Source organism: Lithobates pipiens, unplaced genomic scaffold, assembly GCF_037356315.1.
Source record: "Lithobates pipiens isolate NorthernLeopardFrog02 unplaced genomic scaffold, aLitPip1_a1.2 Scaffold_25, whole genome shotgun sequence".
In the NCBI taxonomy this organism is placed as follows: Eukaryota; Metazoa; Chordata; class Amphibia; order Anura; family Ranidae; genus Lithobates; species Lithobates pipiens.
In genome coordinates, this window is record NW_027507787.1 from 136225949 (window position 1) to 136245513 (window position 19565).

At 39.4% G+C, this 19565-nt stretch overlaps 1 protein-coding gene across 2 annotated transcripts in view; it reads right to left on the bottom strand.

Moving 5' to 3' along the window:
• The window catches only part of NRG3 (neuregulin 3), a 1280962-nt gene that overhangs the window by 390318 nt on the left and 871079 nt on the right, over positions 1-19565 (bottom strand). For both annotated transcript variants that reach the window (XM_077454902.1, XM_077454901.1), the window contains exon 3: positions 5122-5195. In XM_077454902.1, the coding sequence (XP_077311028.1) occupies positions 5122-5195 (74 nt within the window). The remainder of the gene's footprint in view (positions 1-5121; positions 5196-19565) is intronic.

The following is a 19565-nucleotide window of genomic DNA, read 5'->3' on the forward strand; positions in this document are numbered from 1 at the left end:
GCGTCTCTTTCTTGTTTGGATAGATTATGTATGTTCATTTTACTGTGCTGTACTTCGCATATTTTCTTAAAGTCTGTATACACCATGGCACAAAATGTTTTAATAAACTAATTTTTCACATGGTGTGGGTAAAATGTTGACTTCAGGCGGAATGTGGATTCAATAATCCCATTGGCATATGGTGTAGATATACACATTTCCATCTCCATACCCCCTCCAACAATAGTTCTTCAAGGATATTTATGGCATCTTCCTCTGCTTTATTACTCATAGTATGGCCGTAGACTATTTCCGGAACACTTGTTGGATCCTTCTGAGTTTCAGCGGGTTTCCCTATAGCTATATTCTCATCTCTCTTTATGTTTTCCTCTGTTTTAAAACCATAAAAACACCTCACCATAATATCTCAAATGTATTTATGTAAATCCTTAAATAATTCAAATAGATTGGCATTACTACTTGGGGCAAAGTTTAAGCCTTTTTGTAAAAGACTGATCTCATTCTCTGCCAGTATGTGTGATGAAAGATTGAAGATTTTTACTGTATACTTTTGTTCTCTATCTTCCCTCTCTTTGATACTCTTATTTCTTCTCCCTCCAACCCCTCCTCTAGTTCCTCTCCTTCTAATATTTTTCTTTTCTCGGATAGAGGAGGGGGGGGCACTAAAAAAGTACCAGTTATTTCCCCAGTTTGCTCAATCCTACCCTCCATTGGCATTACCTGGGCAAGATGATTGCTCCCAACTGCACCTCCTACTGATCTATTCTCATCTATGGTAGCATTCATCAACAGGGGTGACCTCAATACATCAAATGCATTAGAGGTAGGGATACTAATGTTATATCCTGCTTCCTTTTCCCCATAACTACTTGGGGTTCTGAGGGCCATTCAAACTGTTTTCTATGCTCTGTTCTGGTCCCTGGTTAGCAATTCTGTTTATATTTTGGCTAATTTCAGGTTTTATTCTTTTTTTCACTTATATTGTACTCCTCTCCACTATTGCTTTTCTTTGTATTTTTATTTTTATTCGGATCTCCATTTTCTTCTTTATCTCTTGTTGTATGGCTTCTTCTCCTATCTTTGTACCTGACCTGAGGCCTATCATTTTTGTACCTGGCCTGAGGCCTATCATTTTTGTATCCACTTGTTGGCAGTTTTGGCGTATATCTTACAGGACTCTTATCATCTAGAGGTATAGATTGCCGGGCCCAGAAATATTGGACTTATGGGAATCGTAGGGTCTTTCTTTATATTTCTTACCTACAAGGTCACTAGTGGAATTACCGTCCTTTCATATTGAGTGGGTCGGCACCTTATGTCTCCAATAATTTTTATTGTTACTTTTATTAGTACCTTTTTTCAGACTCTCCCTGCAATGGGCTACATAATAATTATTATTATTATTATTATGCTTTTGTCCCTTCGGGGACAATGGGCCCTGGATCTCATTCACATGTGATTTATGGTTAAATTGACTTTTGCCCCATTTAAAGATAGTTCCTTTTTCATAATCTGTTATATCTCTAGCAAACTTCTGTTTTTTATTCTCAAAAAGGTTATCCTCAAATGCAGCCCTTTTAGTGTTAAGGAGATCCCTACACCTTTGGTAACTGGGGACTTGATGATATTTCTCCAGTGATGTCAGTATCACACTCAATTTATTCTGGCTTGCAGTTAGCATTCTATCTCTCTGCATACATATAATTTCCATCCATTGTGCAGTACACAGTGTGGAAACTTTATCCCAGGTGCTCTGTAGGTCTGGGTAGATCAGATCTTAGGGCATAGGTCTGGCTAGATCAGATCTTAGGGTGTCACCTGAAGAAGGAGGCCACGCCTCCCAAACATTTAGTCATTACGGAAACATTTTGATACACAGCCGAGGAGATAGCATGCATGCCGAGTGATCCTCCCCCTGGCCGCGAGTGACGTCATCCACAGCCGGCTGGTCTGTGCGTGTGAGACGCAGAGAGAGGGCAGTGTATTCACAACAAGCAGGCAAATTGAATGCCTAGATATCTCCGCTGCAAGCCATTATAGGGAGCAGGAGGATCGGGAGATGAGGCAGCCGTGGAGGCTCTTGTTTTCAATGCTATAATAATATCGGTAACATGTGAGTGTGACACTTGGCTTTTTATTTATTGGATTTAATAAGCGTTAATGCACTAGGGCTGGTGTGCGCTCTCTCTTGCTCTGCATTTTATCCCCCTTCAATCCATCATGAATACTGCTGCCAGATTCATCCACCTTACCAGCCGCTCCGTGTCTGGTACTCTGTGTCAATCCCTTCACTGGCTTCTGCTCACCCAACAAATTAAATTCAAAATACTAACAACTATTTATAACGCTATCCACAACTCTGCCCCCAGCTATATCACTGTCTCAAAATACCAACCTAATTGTTCTCTTTGTTCTTCGTTCTCTTCATTCCTCTCAAGACCTCCTGCTCTCTAGCTCCCTCATCACCTCCTCCCATGCTCACCTCCAGGACTTTTCAAAAGCCTCTCCAATCCTATGGAATGCCTTACCTCAATCTGTCTGATTATCTCCTACTCTATTAGCTTTTAGATGATCCCTGAAAACCCTCCTCTTCAGAGAAGCCTATCCTACCCTCACCGAACAACCTTCTTTTAATTTTCTCTGATCATCCCCCACAGCTGTTAACTTTTCCCTTCTAGACTGTAAGCTCTAATGAGAAGGGCCCTCTGATCCCTCCTGTATTGAATTGCATTGTAAGTGTACTGTTTGCCCCCATGTTGAAAGTGCTGCAGAAACTGTCAATGCTACATAAACCCTATATAACAATAATAATATGATGGGCACATAGGTACATGGGCACATAGCTTCCAAATGGTGCATGATTCCAGAGGTCACTGGCTACTCCATAAAGTCCACTTCCAAGCACAAAAGAAAGGAAATTGCTCTCCATTATTATTATTAATACAGGTACATACCTTTATATAGTGATGTCAATTTATTCAGAACTTTACACATATAGTGTGCATTCAGATCAGTTCCTGCCCTCAAGGAGCTTACAATCTAAGGTCCCTAACTCACATTCTTACACACACATACTAGAGCCAATTTAGATGGGAGCCAATCAGCCTACCAGTATGTCTTTGAAGCATGGGAAGAAACTGGAGTGCCCAAAGGAAACCCACACAGGAACAGGGAAAACATGCAAACTCCAGGCAGGTAGTGATGTGGTTAGGATTTGAATTGATGATCCTAGTGCTGTTAGGTGGAAGTCCTAATCACTTAGCATCCACTAAAAACATGTATATGTTTTTTTTCAAGTATTCAAGCCAATCCACCTGTCCCATAAGCACTTAAGTGTTTCACTCCAGCCAAAGCTACAAATAGGCTCCAGATGGCGTGAAACTAGTTTGCAATTGTGGGACAGATTGATCAGTTTTGTGCATGGAATACTTCAATAAACATCAGTGGGATAGTTGTCTTCTGAAGAAGTTACACTGTCTACGTGCGCGTGCAAGGCAGGTCCTAATGTAGCTTACACCAGTGGTCATCAACCCTGTCCTCAAGGCCCATTAACAGGACAGGTTTTAAGTATTACCTTGGAGATGTAGACTAGAATACTGCAATCACTGAGCAGCAAATTATAACACCAGTGATGTACAGTTATCTTGCAAACCTAGCCTGTTAGTGGGCCCTGAGGACAGGGTTGATGACCACTGGCTTACACTATGCATCCTGCAGCACGTTTCATAAAATGTTGATATCCATTTAGTTTTCCTAAATTTGATATATTTATTCGGCTAAATTTACCAACCTGTCCCTGACCAGTTATGAATTAAATTGAGTGCTTAGTTTACACTGCTTAGTTATGAATTCATGTTTCTGATCTAAAAGATTAAAAACCAAAAATATGTGATTTGTGATCATCTTAATATATTTAACTTCCCTAATCACAGTTAAACTAAGGGATAGGTTTTCTTTTAATGCATGAAGGCATGGGTGCAGCAACCAAACTTTTATTATTTTATTTGTAACTAGGATGAAACATGTATAGTCCCCCGGAGTATTCTGGTGGCATAATAGAAGCGAGAACATGTGGATATTTCTGTATGAATCAGCAGAGACATATCAATCTGTTAAAATGTGTTTCTTTATTTGAGGTGAACAGACGCTGGGAGTCATGTAACCAGCATGTGTTCACCTCAAATAAAAAAGCTGCCTTATCTGAACAGATTGGTATACCTCCCTTGATGATCACTAAATACATTGCCCACTGAAAATGAAAGCACTGATACATAATCAAGAATCATGTGAACCTTGATATACAAAGACACATTTTAACTTCCTGTTTTTTATTCTAAGCAGATAAGGTATATCATTAAACAACACTAAGCTAAAATCACATTCAATTTGTTTGCTTCTATTTTATTTTATTTTTTTACTCCTATACCTCTTTTATGACAGCAGGTTTTCCACAAATACATTCTAAAATAGTTAATTGATCATAGAAATAAAGATACGTTTATGTAAGTACAAAACATTTAATTTAAATTAATGTAATTTAAATTAAGTACAAAAAAGTAAGTGCAAAAAGTAAGTAAAAAAAAAAAGTAAAAAAAATTAAGAAAAATTTGACAAAATGGTAAAGTGTATCTATAGCCAGATCTTTTTTTTTTTTTTTTTTTTTTTTTTGATAGCACGGTGAAGAGTTAGACCTTCTGCAGGTTTTTATTAGTGTATGTGTATCTGCTAAGGAGATTTACCCTCACGTTTTTTCTTGGCATCAGAGCTTGAAAATCCAAACTTTTGAGTTGTCACCAGAACATTATTTGAGAAGACTTCCAATGAGGACATTTATTTGTGTAGAGACTATAAAAGAAGGGATTTATCTCTCTTGGGAGATTTCCTCCATCTCTACTCCTTCTGGAGTGGGTTCCCCTATTTTCTGGTGTGTCAGACAGGAGGTGAAGTTAAATTTCTTCAATAGGAGATGGCAAAAAAAACAAAAACATTAACAGAGGTTTTAACCATTCCCTGTAATATCCAAAATATTAATAACAAAAAGGAGGTTTCTTCTTTTACTTCTGAAACATTTGCTTATATCTTCATTGTATGCAAAGAACTGTATCAAAATAATGCACTTACTTGGGTCTGATAACACTGAATCTGTTTTCGGCAGGAATTGGTCACAACGCACACCTTGATAACCTTCCTTGCACCTGCAAATAAAAAAAAGATTTATTATCACAGGTCACTTTCCCTCTATATGAAGTCTAACATAAACTTTAAGTTAACAATTTGAATTGTGTTCTTAGTTTAGAATGTACACATATTACAATTATCTATCTTGCGTCTTCATAAAACAATGAAAGGAAAATCATAATTTTTTTAAATACCATTTTACTATTACTCTGTTGGTTTGTGTTCATTGATATTATTCATTCACGTGCTACTGTGACTCTGGACTGCAAACTATTGACAGTGGAGAGCTTTGCTAGAGCTTTCTTTTATGCACCTTAAACATTTCATTAAACAGAATGTCCCATGGTTTCTATATATTTTTTCTTGTCAAATGTGTTTATTGAAAGCATAGAACATGAGAAGCCAACACAAACATGTTCAGACACAGCATCTGAGTCAAGTGTAAACAAAGTAAGCCAACGCCAGGCACCAGGCATGATTACAAGTCTGATGGGTAAAGTATTAAAAATAATTAAAGGTTAGCGCATTTCAGGACACTGACAGGATCAAGGGTTCAATGACAAAGAAGTAGCAAAAGAAAAGAAAAAAAATGCCAGCATAGTTATTATCTAAACAGTGTATGGAGCCATTAGGCCTCAGAGCAAGAGAAAAATCACATCAAAGCCTATAATAATCTAAGAATACAGCATAGAAAGTACCTATCACTGGATTATAAAGTAGTGGATGTGGCCAACATCATGCATTGTCTGGTTAAAGGAAATCAGATGCGGTTAAACAGGCTCAAAACTTAAAAAAGAGGGTGGAGAAAAAAAGGCAAGGAATGAGATAGAGGAAAGAAGGAGAGAAGTGTAGGGATAGGAAAGGGAAAGAAGAAGCAGAAAAAGAAGAGGAGTGCCCCCGGGAACATTGTGGCTCCCGAAGCGCACTAGTAATGTTGACAGAGTAAAATAAGCAATCATCAAGGCAACAGTAAAGAGTCAATCCGAAGGCAGGTAGTGTGCTACCCAGGCATTCAAACTGAGCTTTATCTGAATGGATTGCTTCATTTTGGGGTGGATCATTACCTGATTTATTCTGTGTTTGGTTTCAGCCAAAATTAGAGCTGTGAACTTCCAATCCTTGCCAATGTTTTTTTTTTTTTCCACAGCTGTAGCTATCTGCAATAGAAACTTAAATTGCTGGTAAGATATATTACCAGGATTTGAATTTAGTAGAGCTACAGAAGGATCAGGAATTCATGCAATGTCAAAGATTCTGGAAAGCACATTAAATATGGATTTCCAGAATTCCTGAGCCCGTGGGCAATCACAAAATGTGCAAATCAGTGCCAAGAGCACCATAGCCCCAAAAGCATGTTGGCGAGTACCCAAGAACATATTTTTAAATCCTGGCAGGGACCAAGTACCAGCAGGTAAGTACCTTATAGCTAATTGCCAGGGCCACAATATTTGGTGAAGAAGATTTCGTAGCTTGCCAGATTTCTTTCCATATTACAGCCTCCGATAAAACACTAAGGTCAGAATCCCATTTAGCAACATAAAAGGGAGGGGTGGAATCAGGTTTGGTGAGTATCTGAGAATAAAGGGTTGAAATCATCCCTAGCTTGTGAGCACTGTGGATTCCATTTACACATCCTTTTAAAGCCTGACAGGTGGTTAAGTTGGGAATTGTTAGCAATGTATGGGGCATACAAATGTTTATTTTGGAGGTATCTAAATAGTTCTAAGGTTGGAAGACCATGATTCTCACAAAGCTCAGAAAAGGCGTTGAACAAAGTAGAGGTAGAAAGCTTATGAAGTCTTATTAGATTAGAAGCTACCCAGGGTCTTACGGAATCAGGGGAGCTCCATGCTGGATAGAAGGAATAAGGAATGAGGAAAGAAGGAGAGAGGAAAGATAGAAGTGGTATATGAGAGGATTAGATATCATATGTTGTCTTAAATTTGTCCCAGGTGGCAAGAAAAAAAATCTAGTAATAGGGTTAATAAGGTTGTTACGGTTTGGAGGACATAACAGATTGACCATGGATAATGGATCACAGTCCACAGATTCCAAGGTGACCCACAAAGAGGTTTCTTGCACTGCATGATATTTAGCTAACTGGGCTTCTAGCTCAGATCATTGCTGTTCTACAGCAATGTTGTAGTAACGTTCAGGAGACCTAGGCCTCCACGTATCTTCTGAAGGTATGAGGTAGCCATGGGAATGCCCCCCCAAATGGTTTCTAGATATTTTTCAAATATCAGAGCTGAAGCAAAGAGAATGGTGTGGTTCTGTGCTTGCATAGTCAGTTTAATTCTTACCTTTAGGAATGTTTAAACTGTTTTATATACATTGTTAAAGGGTGTGTTACCCTAAATATTTTTTTTCTATGTGTTTGTTCACATATGTGTATTTTTATAAATCATAATCTCTATCATTTTCATGTGCTTCTTCTATCTGAAGTACAGAGTGCCTGTAGTAGGTAGTTTGTTCAGCCACCACACACCCTGACCAATCGCAGCGTGCCTCTGCACACCCTCCTAATTACAACCTGCCTCTCGAACACACCCCCTGCTCAAGCACAACCTGCATTTTACCTCAGTCTAAACATACATGAACATTGTGTGTCTGCACAGTGTCCTGAAACACCCATCATCAGAAAAAAAAAGAGATGCATTCTGAAATGATAGAACATTTTTACTGTAAAAAGTTAAGACATATAGTTTATGAAAGTACGCAAAGCAATTGTGGTGCCTGCCTAGTTATAAATGTATTAAAATGTGTCTATTTTAAGCATTTGTATAAATCCTTTTTTTTTTTTTTCACAAATAAGCATTTATGACAGGACGTACTTAAGACTATTAAAAGTAAGCTATAACATGTCATTTGACAAAATTACTGTTATTTAGCAATGGCAGCCAATGATGGCTGAAAATAACAGTCACGTGGCTGAATATAGTGATCATAATGAAAGATAACACAATGAGATGAGCCTAAAGGCTTTGCCAGGCTAGCCGTCCTATGGTAATTTGCCAGTAACAGAATCACTATATAGAATACTTACCTATCCCTACAGACAAAATGTTGTAGAATCCCTTGTCAGTGAGGGTGAAATAATAGAACAATGCCTTTCTGGTCAGTCCAACAGGATAGCAATGCAACAAAAGCAGTTGAGTGGTTTTATTTCACTATTCTGACATGGACCTAAGGGCTTGATTAAACAGCTTTATTTTACATTTCATGCTTTTTTGTATTCCAGTGCAGGGCTGCTCAAATGCATGTGTTTGGCAGCTACATGCACAATGAATGGATCTTAATCGCAACACCACTATACATAGATTATGCCAAAATTTAGACCTCAAAACAAGCTACACAATTAAAGAAAAAAAAACTGCAGATTTACCATTATAGCACACTTCAAAGGCTGAAAAAACCCATCCATATAAGCCCTAAAGCATGAGAGAATGTATAATAAGTCAACAATACTTATTTGTTTGCTGGCAGACAGTTTGGATTTACTACTTAATTAACTATTATCAAGAAAGATGCGCTTAATATATGTAATGATAGCATTTAATTTTTAAATTCCTTTATTTACTGTATTACATGCCCTTAATTATTTTTCTATATACTGGGACAGTTCTATGCACTGTCGTCATGTTAGAAGCATTTAATGTTGCACAAGGTTTTGACTGATGTAGAGTGAGGGACTCCAGGATGGCTTCTCTGAGTGGAGACAACTGGTTTTATAGTTTTTCCCAGGACTGGTAAGTAATGGATTGGATCCTCTAGTCCAGGAGTTTTAGAGAATCCTGGGAGGTATGAAGCAGCCTTAGTAGGCAGTTGTGCACAGCCTTTTTAATCAAGGGGTTATCTGTTTTATAGGGCTTTACCTGGGAGACAGGAGGTCCTCTGCTTTCAGGTCAGGGTGTGAGCCAGTGCATCAAGGAGTTGTGAGAGAGATGGTGTGTCATTAGGCAGGAGCCTGTGCAACTCATGCAGGCATTTTGATTAGTTAGAATTAGCTGGCCGAGACTGCTTGGTGAGTCTGTGCGGAGACAGGCTACAGGACTGCCAGGAGGCTGAACACTTTTTGGTTATATTGTGGTGATGCTGAAAACCCTTGTGAACGTAACCTTGTGATTTGTTTTTGAACTTTTACTTTCTTCCTAAATAAAAGTGGGTCAACAAGCCCTGAAATGTATTCCCCTGCTTGACTGGACCTAATGTTAAAGGTACAACACTTGAGTGAAGCCCCCAAATATCTCAATGCACATAGACCAAGTTGTTCAGAAATAGTAACAATGACAGTTATTTTGACAAATTACAACAAGTCAAGTCTTGGGGTGCTAATAAAGGTTAACTATATTTCTCATTGTAAATGTTACTGTCATTGCTCAAGCATATTTGCCAGACTGCTTCTAGAACTACATGAGGTAATGGGGAAAGAATCCTAGCTCCCTATAACATAGTAGTATACTTCCTTATTAGGCACTAGCCTGTGTGACATCATTGTTCTAATAAGGAAGTACAGCATACAGCAAAATAATGGGGTATAGCATTATATCAATAGTCTACTTACAACACAGGGGCTGCAATATTTCTCCCAGTAATCCAGGGTGTTATCAAAAATAGAATTCCAGTTATATCTCACTTGATGACCATATCCATCTCCCTAAATGGTTTGGTTCTAACCTCTCATTACCAATTATTTAATTTGCAGGACACTAACTGCAATGAGGTTGATTTACTAAAACTGGAGAATGCTAAATCTGGTGGAGCTCTGCATACAAACCAATCAGCTTCCAGATTTTTTTTCGAAGCTTAACTGAACAAGATGGTTGCCTGCTATGCACAGCTGCACCAGATTTTGCTCTCTACAGTTTTAGTAAATAAACCCTACGCGTTATAAATATGTGTAAAGAAAGGTTATGGCACTAACTCATATAAAACTTTCAAAATATAATCATACATTCATATTGATAATTCAATAGTGAAAAAATATATATTAATATTTAAAAATAAAGCTTCCTTATGACGTGTGTTACACAAAATGCATAGAGGTTGCACGTCCACGTTCTACTGACATCACATCTGTGGCTAACAGAATGCTGTGCATATCGATTCTAAGCTGTACATATTGCTGCTAGTATAAAGCACATTTAAGTTTAAGTGTGCATTACTTTATCTACATTCCTTTTATGATCACCCATATGTTTTTCCTGAGCCCTATTGTCTGACTAGTACCCAAGAGAGAGGGATCGTCCTCATTTATGCTGTTTGTTGGAAGAAACCTACCACTTTCATAAGTCTTGATTATTTTATAGCTCTGGTGAGTTTTCATTCTTTATGCACTTTTTGTGGTGGAGTACTATTTGAAGAAATTTTTCTATTTTTCTTCTTTTTATTTTTTCACTGTGATTGGACTTTTTTTTATGAATTTACATTGAAGAAAATGATTTGGACTCTAATTGTAAATATTTACAGTATATATATATATTTCACTATTGGATTTATTATTATATGTTTTAAGTTTTACATGCGTTAGTGCCATAACCTTTTTTTTACATATATTTATACACTTACTGTGAGTGGTTTGTCCACTCTTAAAGGGGCAGCTGCACTCATTATTGTCTATTTTTTCTGGTGCCATCACTTATAACTTTTTATTTTCGCATTTTCCAACGTGTTATAAATGAGGCAACTGCTGAAAAATGGTCATTTACTCTAAGTTCATTTACCGGGAACAGTAGCAGCTGTTATTTGCTTTGACTTGCATTCATTTCTCTTCAAATATAAGCATTAACATTTGACTTGATTCAGTTTAAATCAAGATTACGATAGAACATGTATAACAAATTATACTCAAAGGAAATATCTTTTGCTTTGTGGTTGATGCCATCGATACCAGTTTAAGTCTGGAGATTCCAGTGCATGGCAGGTATGACAGCAGTAGATTACATCCTATCATGCCTAATTTAGGCAATGCATTATAATCCAGTGACTATGCTGTACACCACCGTAATTATTTTGCATCTACTATATTCCCATCAGTGCATATTGGCATTAGCAGGCCTACTTTTATACAGATTTTTTAAATACATTCTTACAAACACCTAATTTCACCAGCCTATAGCAATAAAAAATGTTGTGTTCGAGTGTAAATGTGTTGTTTGCTTTGCCTTGACAGCTGTGATTGAATAAGGAAAATGAAATTGCCTCTGCTAGGGAGTACCCATTACTATTTGTGGTGTCTAATTTGTTGAGCAGTTCAAATAACACTGTCTGTTATTAAACCCTATAAAGTAATTATTCTCATGCAGCATGGATAAAACAATTAATAATGATAGTTATTTCAGGTAGAACATACCCATTCATTTTACCAGGTAGGCACAATAGTTTAAACAGACTAAAATGATTATTTACAAACGACAAAAAATGCAGACACGCAGGAAAATATTTGCACAAATTTGCTATTTGTTCTCCACATTGTATGTGTGAACTTCTCCCCTGCCAGCATTTTACATGGTTATTTACTGGACTGTCGGCAGCAGAAGAGAAGCACTCGCACATATCATTACTTCAGCTGTTTGCTGTGCTAATGTTATTAGTTAAATGTGATGTTCCACTTCAATCTAGATGTTAAGTAAACAAACTAGTATAGTCCTTCCAGACAATTGGTGGAAAAAACCTAGGTAAGTACACTTGGTACATACCATCCTCAGCACTTGATGGTGCCCCCTTTGCAAAATGTTCCATAGACACCAGTTTTGATAGAGGGGGTATTTATTGACTCAGGGAATCACTTCATTGGAAGCACAATCCATTCCTCAGGCAGTTCTTGCATACACAGATGCAGGAAGTGCAAATATGTGCAAATGTGTTACATTATGATATATATAGAATGTAGGGTTGCACTGATACCGATATTAGTATCAGTATCGGTTCTGATACCAAGCATTTGCATGATTACTTGTACTTGTGCAAATGCTCCAATACTTGACACAAAACCTGCATCCTCAGCATAGCAGGGGGGGGCCGGGCAGCCTCACAGATGATCGATGCAGGCAGTTACAAGTCCCATTTCCCTGTATACCTTTTAATAAAGCAGCTGACAGATGCTTATCCTCCTCTCCCTCCCATGGCTGTCAGATGTTTTATTAAAAGGTATACAGGGAGATTGGTGCTTGTAACTGCCCACACCAATTGTCCCGACTGTCCCGTGTCCTCCTAAGGCTCCCCGAGTCTGCTCTGGTCCTCCCCTCCATGCCCTTCTCTGTGTTCTTCCAGTTTCCCTCTGTGCTCACCCTATGTGTCCTCTTCTGTACTCCTCTGGTACCCCTCTGTGCTCCCCCATCTATGTCCTCCTCTGTGCTCCTCCGGTTCCCCTCCGTGCTCCTCTGCCCCTTCTTTCCTCCTCCAGTCTACCCTGTCATAGATCTGTCAGGATGGAGAGCAGAGGTAGGCGTCAGTAAATATGTCATTTACCAGCTCCTTCCTTTTCTGAATGATCACTGACTCTGTCCATTTATAAATGAGCATAGTAAACTGTGTTTGCAATGTCTCAGTTTATGAATTTACAGGAGCCTGTCCATTTATCTTTAGTGCAGATCAGGCTGCAGAGAAAGGGATTGGGGAATCCACCAAAGACCCCAAACAGGGCTAATACAAAGAAAGAATAGAATAGAATTCCAATCCACCCCCCCCCCCCCAAAAAAAAACAGAAGAAAGAAGGCATTGTGAAGGGAGGAAATATGTATACTTTATTTTCCAACCATCAAAGATGATTTACAAACAGGCAGGACTTTTAGAGACTTAATATGTTTCTTCTGCATTAAAAGCTGCTTGTCTGCCTATTTGCACTGTACACTGAGCAATGCTGAAATGACTTAACTCCTGTGCATGTGGGGGAGTGACATCATCACAGCCTGGCCAATGAAAATAGTCAAGGATCAAAACCTGTAAGCTACCAGGCTGAAGATTTCAAGGTGTCTGAAGCCCTATACACACTATCAGATTATCTGCTGAGTTTTTCCTTCAGATTTACCAAAACCATGTAGTAGAAGGGCCTGCCTGATCGCATACACATTGAAACTCCTAAGGTTTGTCCTCATATTATATGGTTTTGGTAAATCTGAAGGAAAAAGTCAGCAGATAATCTGATAGTGTGTATGGGGCTTGAGACATCGCAGCACTGGAGAGACAGTCATTATAAATGCTTTAAATGCCCAACTCACGTACTACCAATAGATCTTAGCTTGCAAACTCATTTCTTCTCACATTAGAATAGTAGATTATTTTGTTTACCTAAGCATTACAATACACCCAAATGTTTTGAAGTATGTTTCTTTAATCCTTCTTACCTTACTTTTACATTTAAACATATCTGCAAGCTGGTGCAAACTACAGCTCTCAGTAGTAGTACAAATGAATCTAATCACAATTATTTTATGTACTGCATAATGCTCCTTTATGGCTTCCACTTGATATTTTTAAGAAATGTTATACTATTTTCTGCACTTTAACCACTTGCCGCCCGCCCTATAACAAATTGACGGTGGCAAAGTGGTTGCATAATCCTGATCAGACGTCATATGACGTGATCAGGATTATAAACCGCTGCACACCCCCGGGGGCGCGCATCGCGGCGATCGTTGTTGCGGGGTGTCAGTCTGACACCCGGCAACTACGATCTCGGTAAAGAGTCTCAGACGGAGACTCTTTACCACATGATCAGCCGTGTCCAATCATGGCTGATCACAGTGTAAATAGGAAAAGCCGGTGATCGGCTTTTCCTCACTCGAGTCTGTCAGACGCGAGTAGAGGAGAGCCGATCGGCTGCTCCTCTGACAGGGGGGGTCTGTGCTGATCGATTATCAGCACAGCCCCCCCCCCCGAGGATGCCCACACTGGACCACCAGGGATGCTACCAGACCACCAGGGATGCCCAGGACAAGGTATGCCACCCTAGACCACCAGGGATTCCAGTCAGTGCCACAATGGATGCCAATCAGTGCCCATAATGGATGCCAATCAGTGCCCACAATGGGCATCACTGATTGGCATGCATTATTGTTTGGCACTGATTAGCATCCATTAGTACAATATATCATAATACAATGCCGCCTATCAGTGCCCATCCATGCCACCTATCAGTGCCCATCCATGCCCACCTGTGCCGCCTACCCATGCCCACCTGTGTCGCCTACCCATGCCCACCTGTGCTGACTAACCCATGCCCACCTGTGCCACCTATCCATGCCCATCCATGCCAATCCGTGCCACCTATCAGTGCCCATCCGTGTCGCCCATCAGTGCCACCCATCAGTGCCGCCTATCAGTGCCACATATTGGTGTCCATCAATGCCACCTCATCAGTGCCACTTCATTGGTGCCACCTCATCGGTGCCCATCAGTGCCGCCTTATCATTGCCCATCAGTGTAACCCCATCAGTGCCCATCAGTGAAGGAGAAAACTTACTTATTTGCAAAGTTTTGAAACTGAAACAAAAAACTTTATTTTTTCAAAATTTTCTGTATTTTTTTATTTGTTTAGCAAAAAATAAAAACTGCAGAGGTGATCAAATACCACCAAAAGAAAGCTCTATTTGTGGGAAAAAAATGATAAAAATGTCATTTGGATACAGTGTAGCATGACCGCGCAATTGTCATTCAAAGTGCGACAGCGCTGAAAGCTCAAAATTGGTCTGGGCAGGAAGGTGTTTAAGTGCCTGGTATTGAAGTGGTTAATATGGGGAAAAAATCATCTGTCAAATAAAATTAGAAATCCTTCAATACCTTAAGGAGTCTGGAGGTCTTGTAATCTGTAACCCATACCTGTATTTTTAAGTAAGGATGAGCCGAACACCCCCCAAACTTGCGAACAGGCAAAAAATTTGGACAAACACTTCTAAAGTCTATGGGGCACAAACATGAAAGGGAGAGAAAGGGGAGGGGGAGAAAGGGATTGGGGAATCCACCAAAGCCCCCCAACAGGGCTAATACAAATAAAGAAAGAAAGTGATAATTTTAAATGCTCATATGCAAGTTATTGTCATAAAACGTGTTTGGGGACCCGGGTCCTGCCCCAGGGGACATGTATCAATGCAAAAAAAGTTTTAAAAACTGATGTTTTTTTAGTGAGCAGTGATTTTTAATAAGGCTTAAAGTGAAACAATAAAAATGAAATATTCCTTTAAATATCGTACCGGGGGGGGGGGGGGGGGGTGTCTATAGTATGCTTGTAAAGTGGCACAGTTCTCTCATGTTTAGCACAGTACCACGGAAAAATAACATTTCTAAAGGAAGAAAGTAATTTAAAACTGATTTTGACTGAAATGAATTGTCGGGTCTTGGCAATATTGATAAAACGCATTGAAGAAAATGGCATGGGTTCCTCCCAAGTCCATTACCAGGCCCTTTGGGTCTAGTATGAATACTAAGAGGAACCCCAAACCAATTTTTTTTAAATAGAATAGCGTGGGAGTCCCCCGAAAAAAAAATCCATACCAGGCCCTCCAGGTCTAGTGTAGATATAAAGGGGAACCCTGCACCAATTTAAAAAAAAAATGGCATGCCCCCCCCCCCCCAAATTCATACCCTTCAGGTCTGGTATGGATTTTAAGTGGAACCTGAGCCAAAACAAAAAAATATGGTGTAGGGGTCCCCCAAAATCCATACCAGACCCTTATCCAAGCACGCAACTTGGCTGGCTGCAGAAAAAGAGGGGGGTGAGAGAGCGCCCCCACTTCTGAACCGTACCAGGCCACCTGCCCTCAACATGGGGAATGTCCTTTGGAGTAGCCCCCAAAGCATCACATGGGCCTCATCCCCACAACCCTTGCCCGGTAGCTGTGGGGGTCTGTAGGTGGAGGGCTTATTCTAATGCGTATACCAACCAATACTGTGTCTACTGCCCTCTTTGGCGAAACATTCCTTTCAAGATGGTCGCGTAGTGTTTACTTCCGGTAAACAGGAAACCGGATGTTTACATTGTCGAAACCAACAAAATGATCGCCGGTCCACTTCCGGTGACCATGTTTAAAGAAATATGGCCGCCGTAGTGTTTCCGGCGCTCGTTTTTCGCAATTGGCTGAGTTTCTTTATTTATCTGCCTATATAAAGCCACTTCCCTAACAATTGGCTACCCCCTGATGAAGTCACGTGATCCATGACGAACACGAGTCGGGAATACCGCTACCGGAAGTGACGCTGGTCGAGCTCGTTGCTCGTTTATACACTGCTTGCCTTTTATCTTATGTTTGTGAGTACCTGGTTTTTACACTTTATTTCCAAAATAAATGTTGCACTAAAAATTATTACACTATGGGGCATCCTTCCTTTATGTTTTGATTTACCATATATGATACCCGGCAGGAGACCACCTATGGCGAATACCCTGAAGTGACTCTTAAAGAGGCCATGCACCATATAGAGAGCAAGAGAGGGACGCCAGGCAGGAGTTAATGTAACAGGATCCATAAAGGAAAAAGGTCTCCAGGGACACCTAAAGATACATCCATTATATGCTGTAACCTTACAGCAGTAAGGTAAGGGGACACCCATAAAAAGACCATCTAGGACCACACGGGAAAGTAATGCCACCCCACTGAACTTTGTTGGATCACCCAAATTATCACCTGTTATTCTGATAACACCAGCACTTTACTTAAATCTAGAGTTTACTCAGATTTTATTTGATTCTTAGACATAATCGCTACACGGTTTTTCAGCACTTTATGTGATTTTATATAATCGCCACCTTATTGCACTTATTGCACTTTTATATGGACATTTGAAACTGATCCATCTGCTCAAAAGCACTGCTTGTATAGATATATAAAATTGTTATTCTTACTTGGACTCGGTTCATAGCACTATTGCACTTTTTTCTACTTTTTAAACAATTTTATATTCTCTCACTCGATACTACTGCTTCATTTTACACATATATTTATCACCATAAATACCGCAATTTTTTTATTACTACTTTTATTATTTATTTGTTTTGTTGTTTATGTTGGTTTTTGCTTTATTGACATAAGCCCTTGTACACGTGGTCGGAGAATCTGTCGGAATGAGTCTTATCGGACCGTGTCGTCAGATAATCCCACTGTGTGTGGTATGCATCGGACTGATTCCATCCGAATCTCCGTCCGACCCAATTTTCCAACATGTTGGAAATATTTCCCGACCAACTGGGCCGGACGGACCTAATCCGATCATGTGTAGAGCATTTTCATCGGACCAAGTGCCATGCATGCTCAGATCAAATTCCTACATCAAAGCTATTGGCTACTAGCCTGAATGTAGTCCCATTGTAACGAAATTACATCATCACGTTCTGAAAGATCTGATTTTTTGCCAACTTGGCCTGACCGTGTGTATGCAACAGTTTCGGACACAATCCGTCGGACTAAATCCGACAGGCAAAATCCGATGGATTTGGTTGGCAAAATCTCCGACCGTGTGTACGTGGGCTAAGAGATCATATGATAATGATCACAATACATTTATTGTGTTATATAGTTGTTATATATAGATGTGTCAGTAGCTGATATCTACTTATCCTCACACACACTTTGACTATATATTCAATTTCTCTTGGCCACCATTGCTGGCCTTGCTGTAATTACATTTTTTTCACTTTAAGGTACACCACTATTGTGAATCTACATATTTCTTTGTACAGCGCACCACTATTCTTATACCACTTTCCCTCCTGGGTTCAGACATTTCCCTTCAGTGAGTGCAGCACAATAATATAATATCCTTTCACATTTTGGCGCAGGAATATTTTTTCTGATTAGGTGGAGGACTTATTGGAATCTGGAAGCCCCATTTCACAAAAAAAAGTGTCAAAAAGGCCTGGGTTCTTTCCTAAATGTACAGAATATAACTGGGTACTAACATATATAGGTAAAGTTGATCCAGGGAAAATCTGATTGCCTCTCTGGGGATTGGGAAGGAAATGTTTCCCCTGCTGTAGCAAATTGGAGAATGCTTTGCTGTTTTTTGCCTTCCTCTGGATCAACTGTGGGCGAAGGCTTGTGTATCTAGGATTGCATTATTATTATTATTATTATTATTATTATTATTACTATTTTTATTTTTTTGGTTGAACTAGATGGACTTGTGTCTTTTTTTCAACCTGACTAACTATGTTACTATGCAACCATGATCCTATAGGGAATTTGTTATCGAATATATTTCCCAAAGACCAATTAACCACTTGTTTTGAAGTGAGTAGATTCACGGAAAAAAAAAAAAAGGACTCCCATGCTAAACATGCTTGATAAACTGTGGAGTAGAATTGAAACCCATTTCCAATATATGGGCCACACTGCCTATACATTGCCTATACTTTGTTACGAACATCACAAAATAACTATCCGGAACTCATGAAATTGGAGGCTTACCTGTAGCTACCCTAGATATCTCCTAAACCTGCACGGTCATCGTCACATGCTCACTGAAGCAATGGCACATTGTGCCATTGCTTCAGCTACTATGGTATTACTGGCAGCTCTGACCAATCACATTGATCGAGCCAGTGAAACCAGGAGGTAAATCTGGGAGCGATGTCGCTAGCCAGAGCGGTGTATGAGGAACACTGCGGGGGCTTCGATCTAAGGTAAGTAATTCATAATGAGCTAGTATGCATAGTATACTAGCTCATTATGAATTACTTACCTTAGATCGAAGCCCCCGCAGTGTTCCTCATACACCGCTCTGGCTAGCGACATCGCTCCCAGATAATACTATGCATACTAGCTCATTATGCCTTTGTCTTGCAGGTTTTTTTGTGGGTTTACAACCACTTTAAGACCCTCCAAAACAATTGTTTTTCCAAAGCCTACAACTGCGTCAGAATATCTTGGTTCAATCCAAGTTTAGTGTTTTGTTCACTATTTGACCCTTTTATACTTAATCAAGTGCTTTCCTCTGTCTCTAAACAGGGTCAAATCTCAACAATGTTTAATTCTTATCATTGGGTTTCTTGAGTAGTATGACCCTTAAATACAGGGGAAGCCAACAATCTGATGTGGGACCCATAATTGATGGAGAATGGATAGACATATTTAGCAATGTATTTTAAGTCTCACTCTACCCTACATAGAAAACTCATGCAACATTTTATCATATATAGGACTTCCCACACTCCTTAAAAGCTCTGTCATTGCAATAGAAAATGTGCCAGATATGAGAGTGAAACAGATACTTTTATCCATATGTTATGGATTTGTCCCAAACTTTTTAGGTATTGGAAAAATATCCTGTATATTATTAACTTGATATGTTCCACCATTATTACATAACTCATAACTGTCATAAATATTATTTTGGGAATGTTTGACCCTTCTTCCAGAAGTGCATTTGTAAGGTCAGGCACTGATGTGGATGAG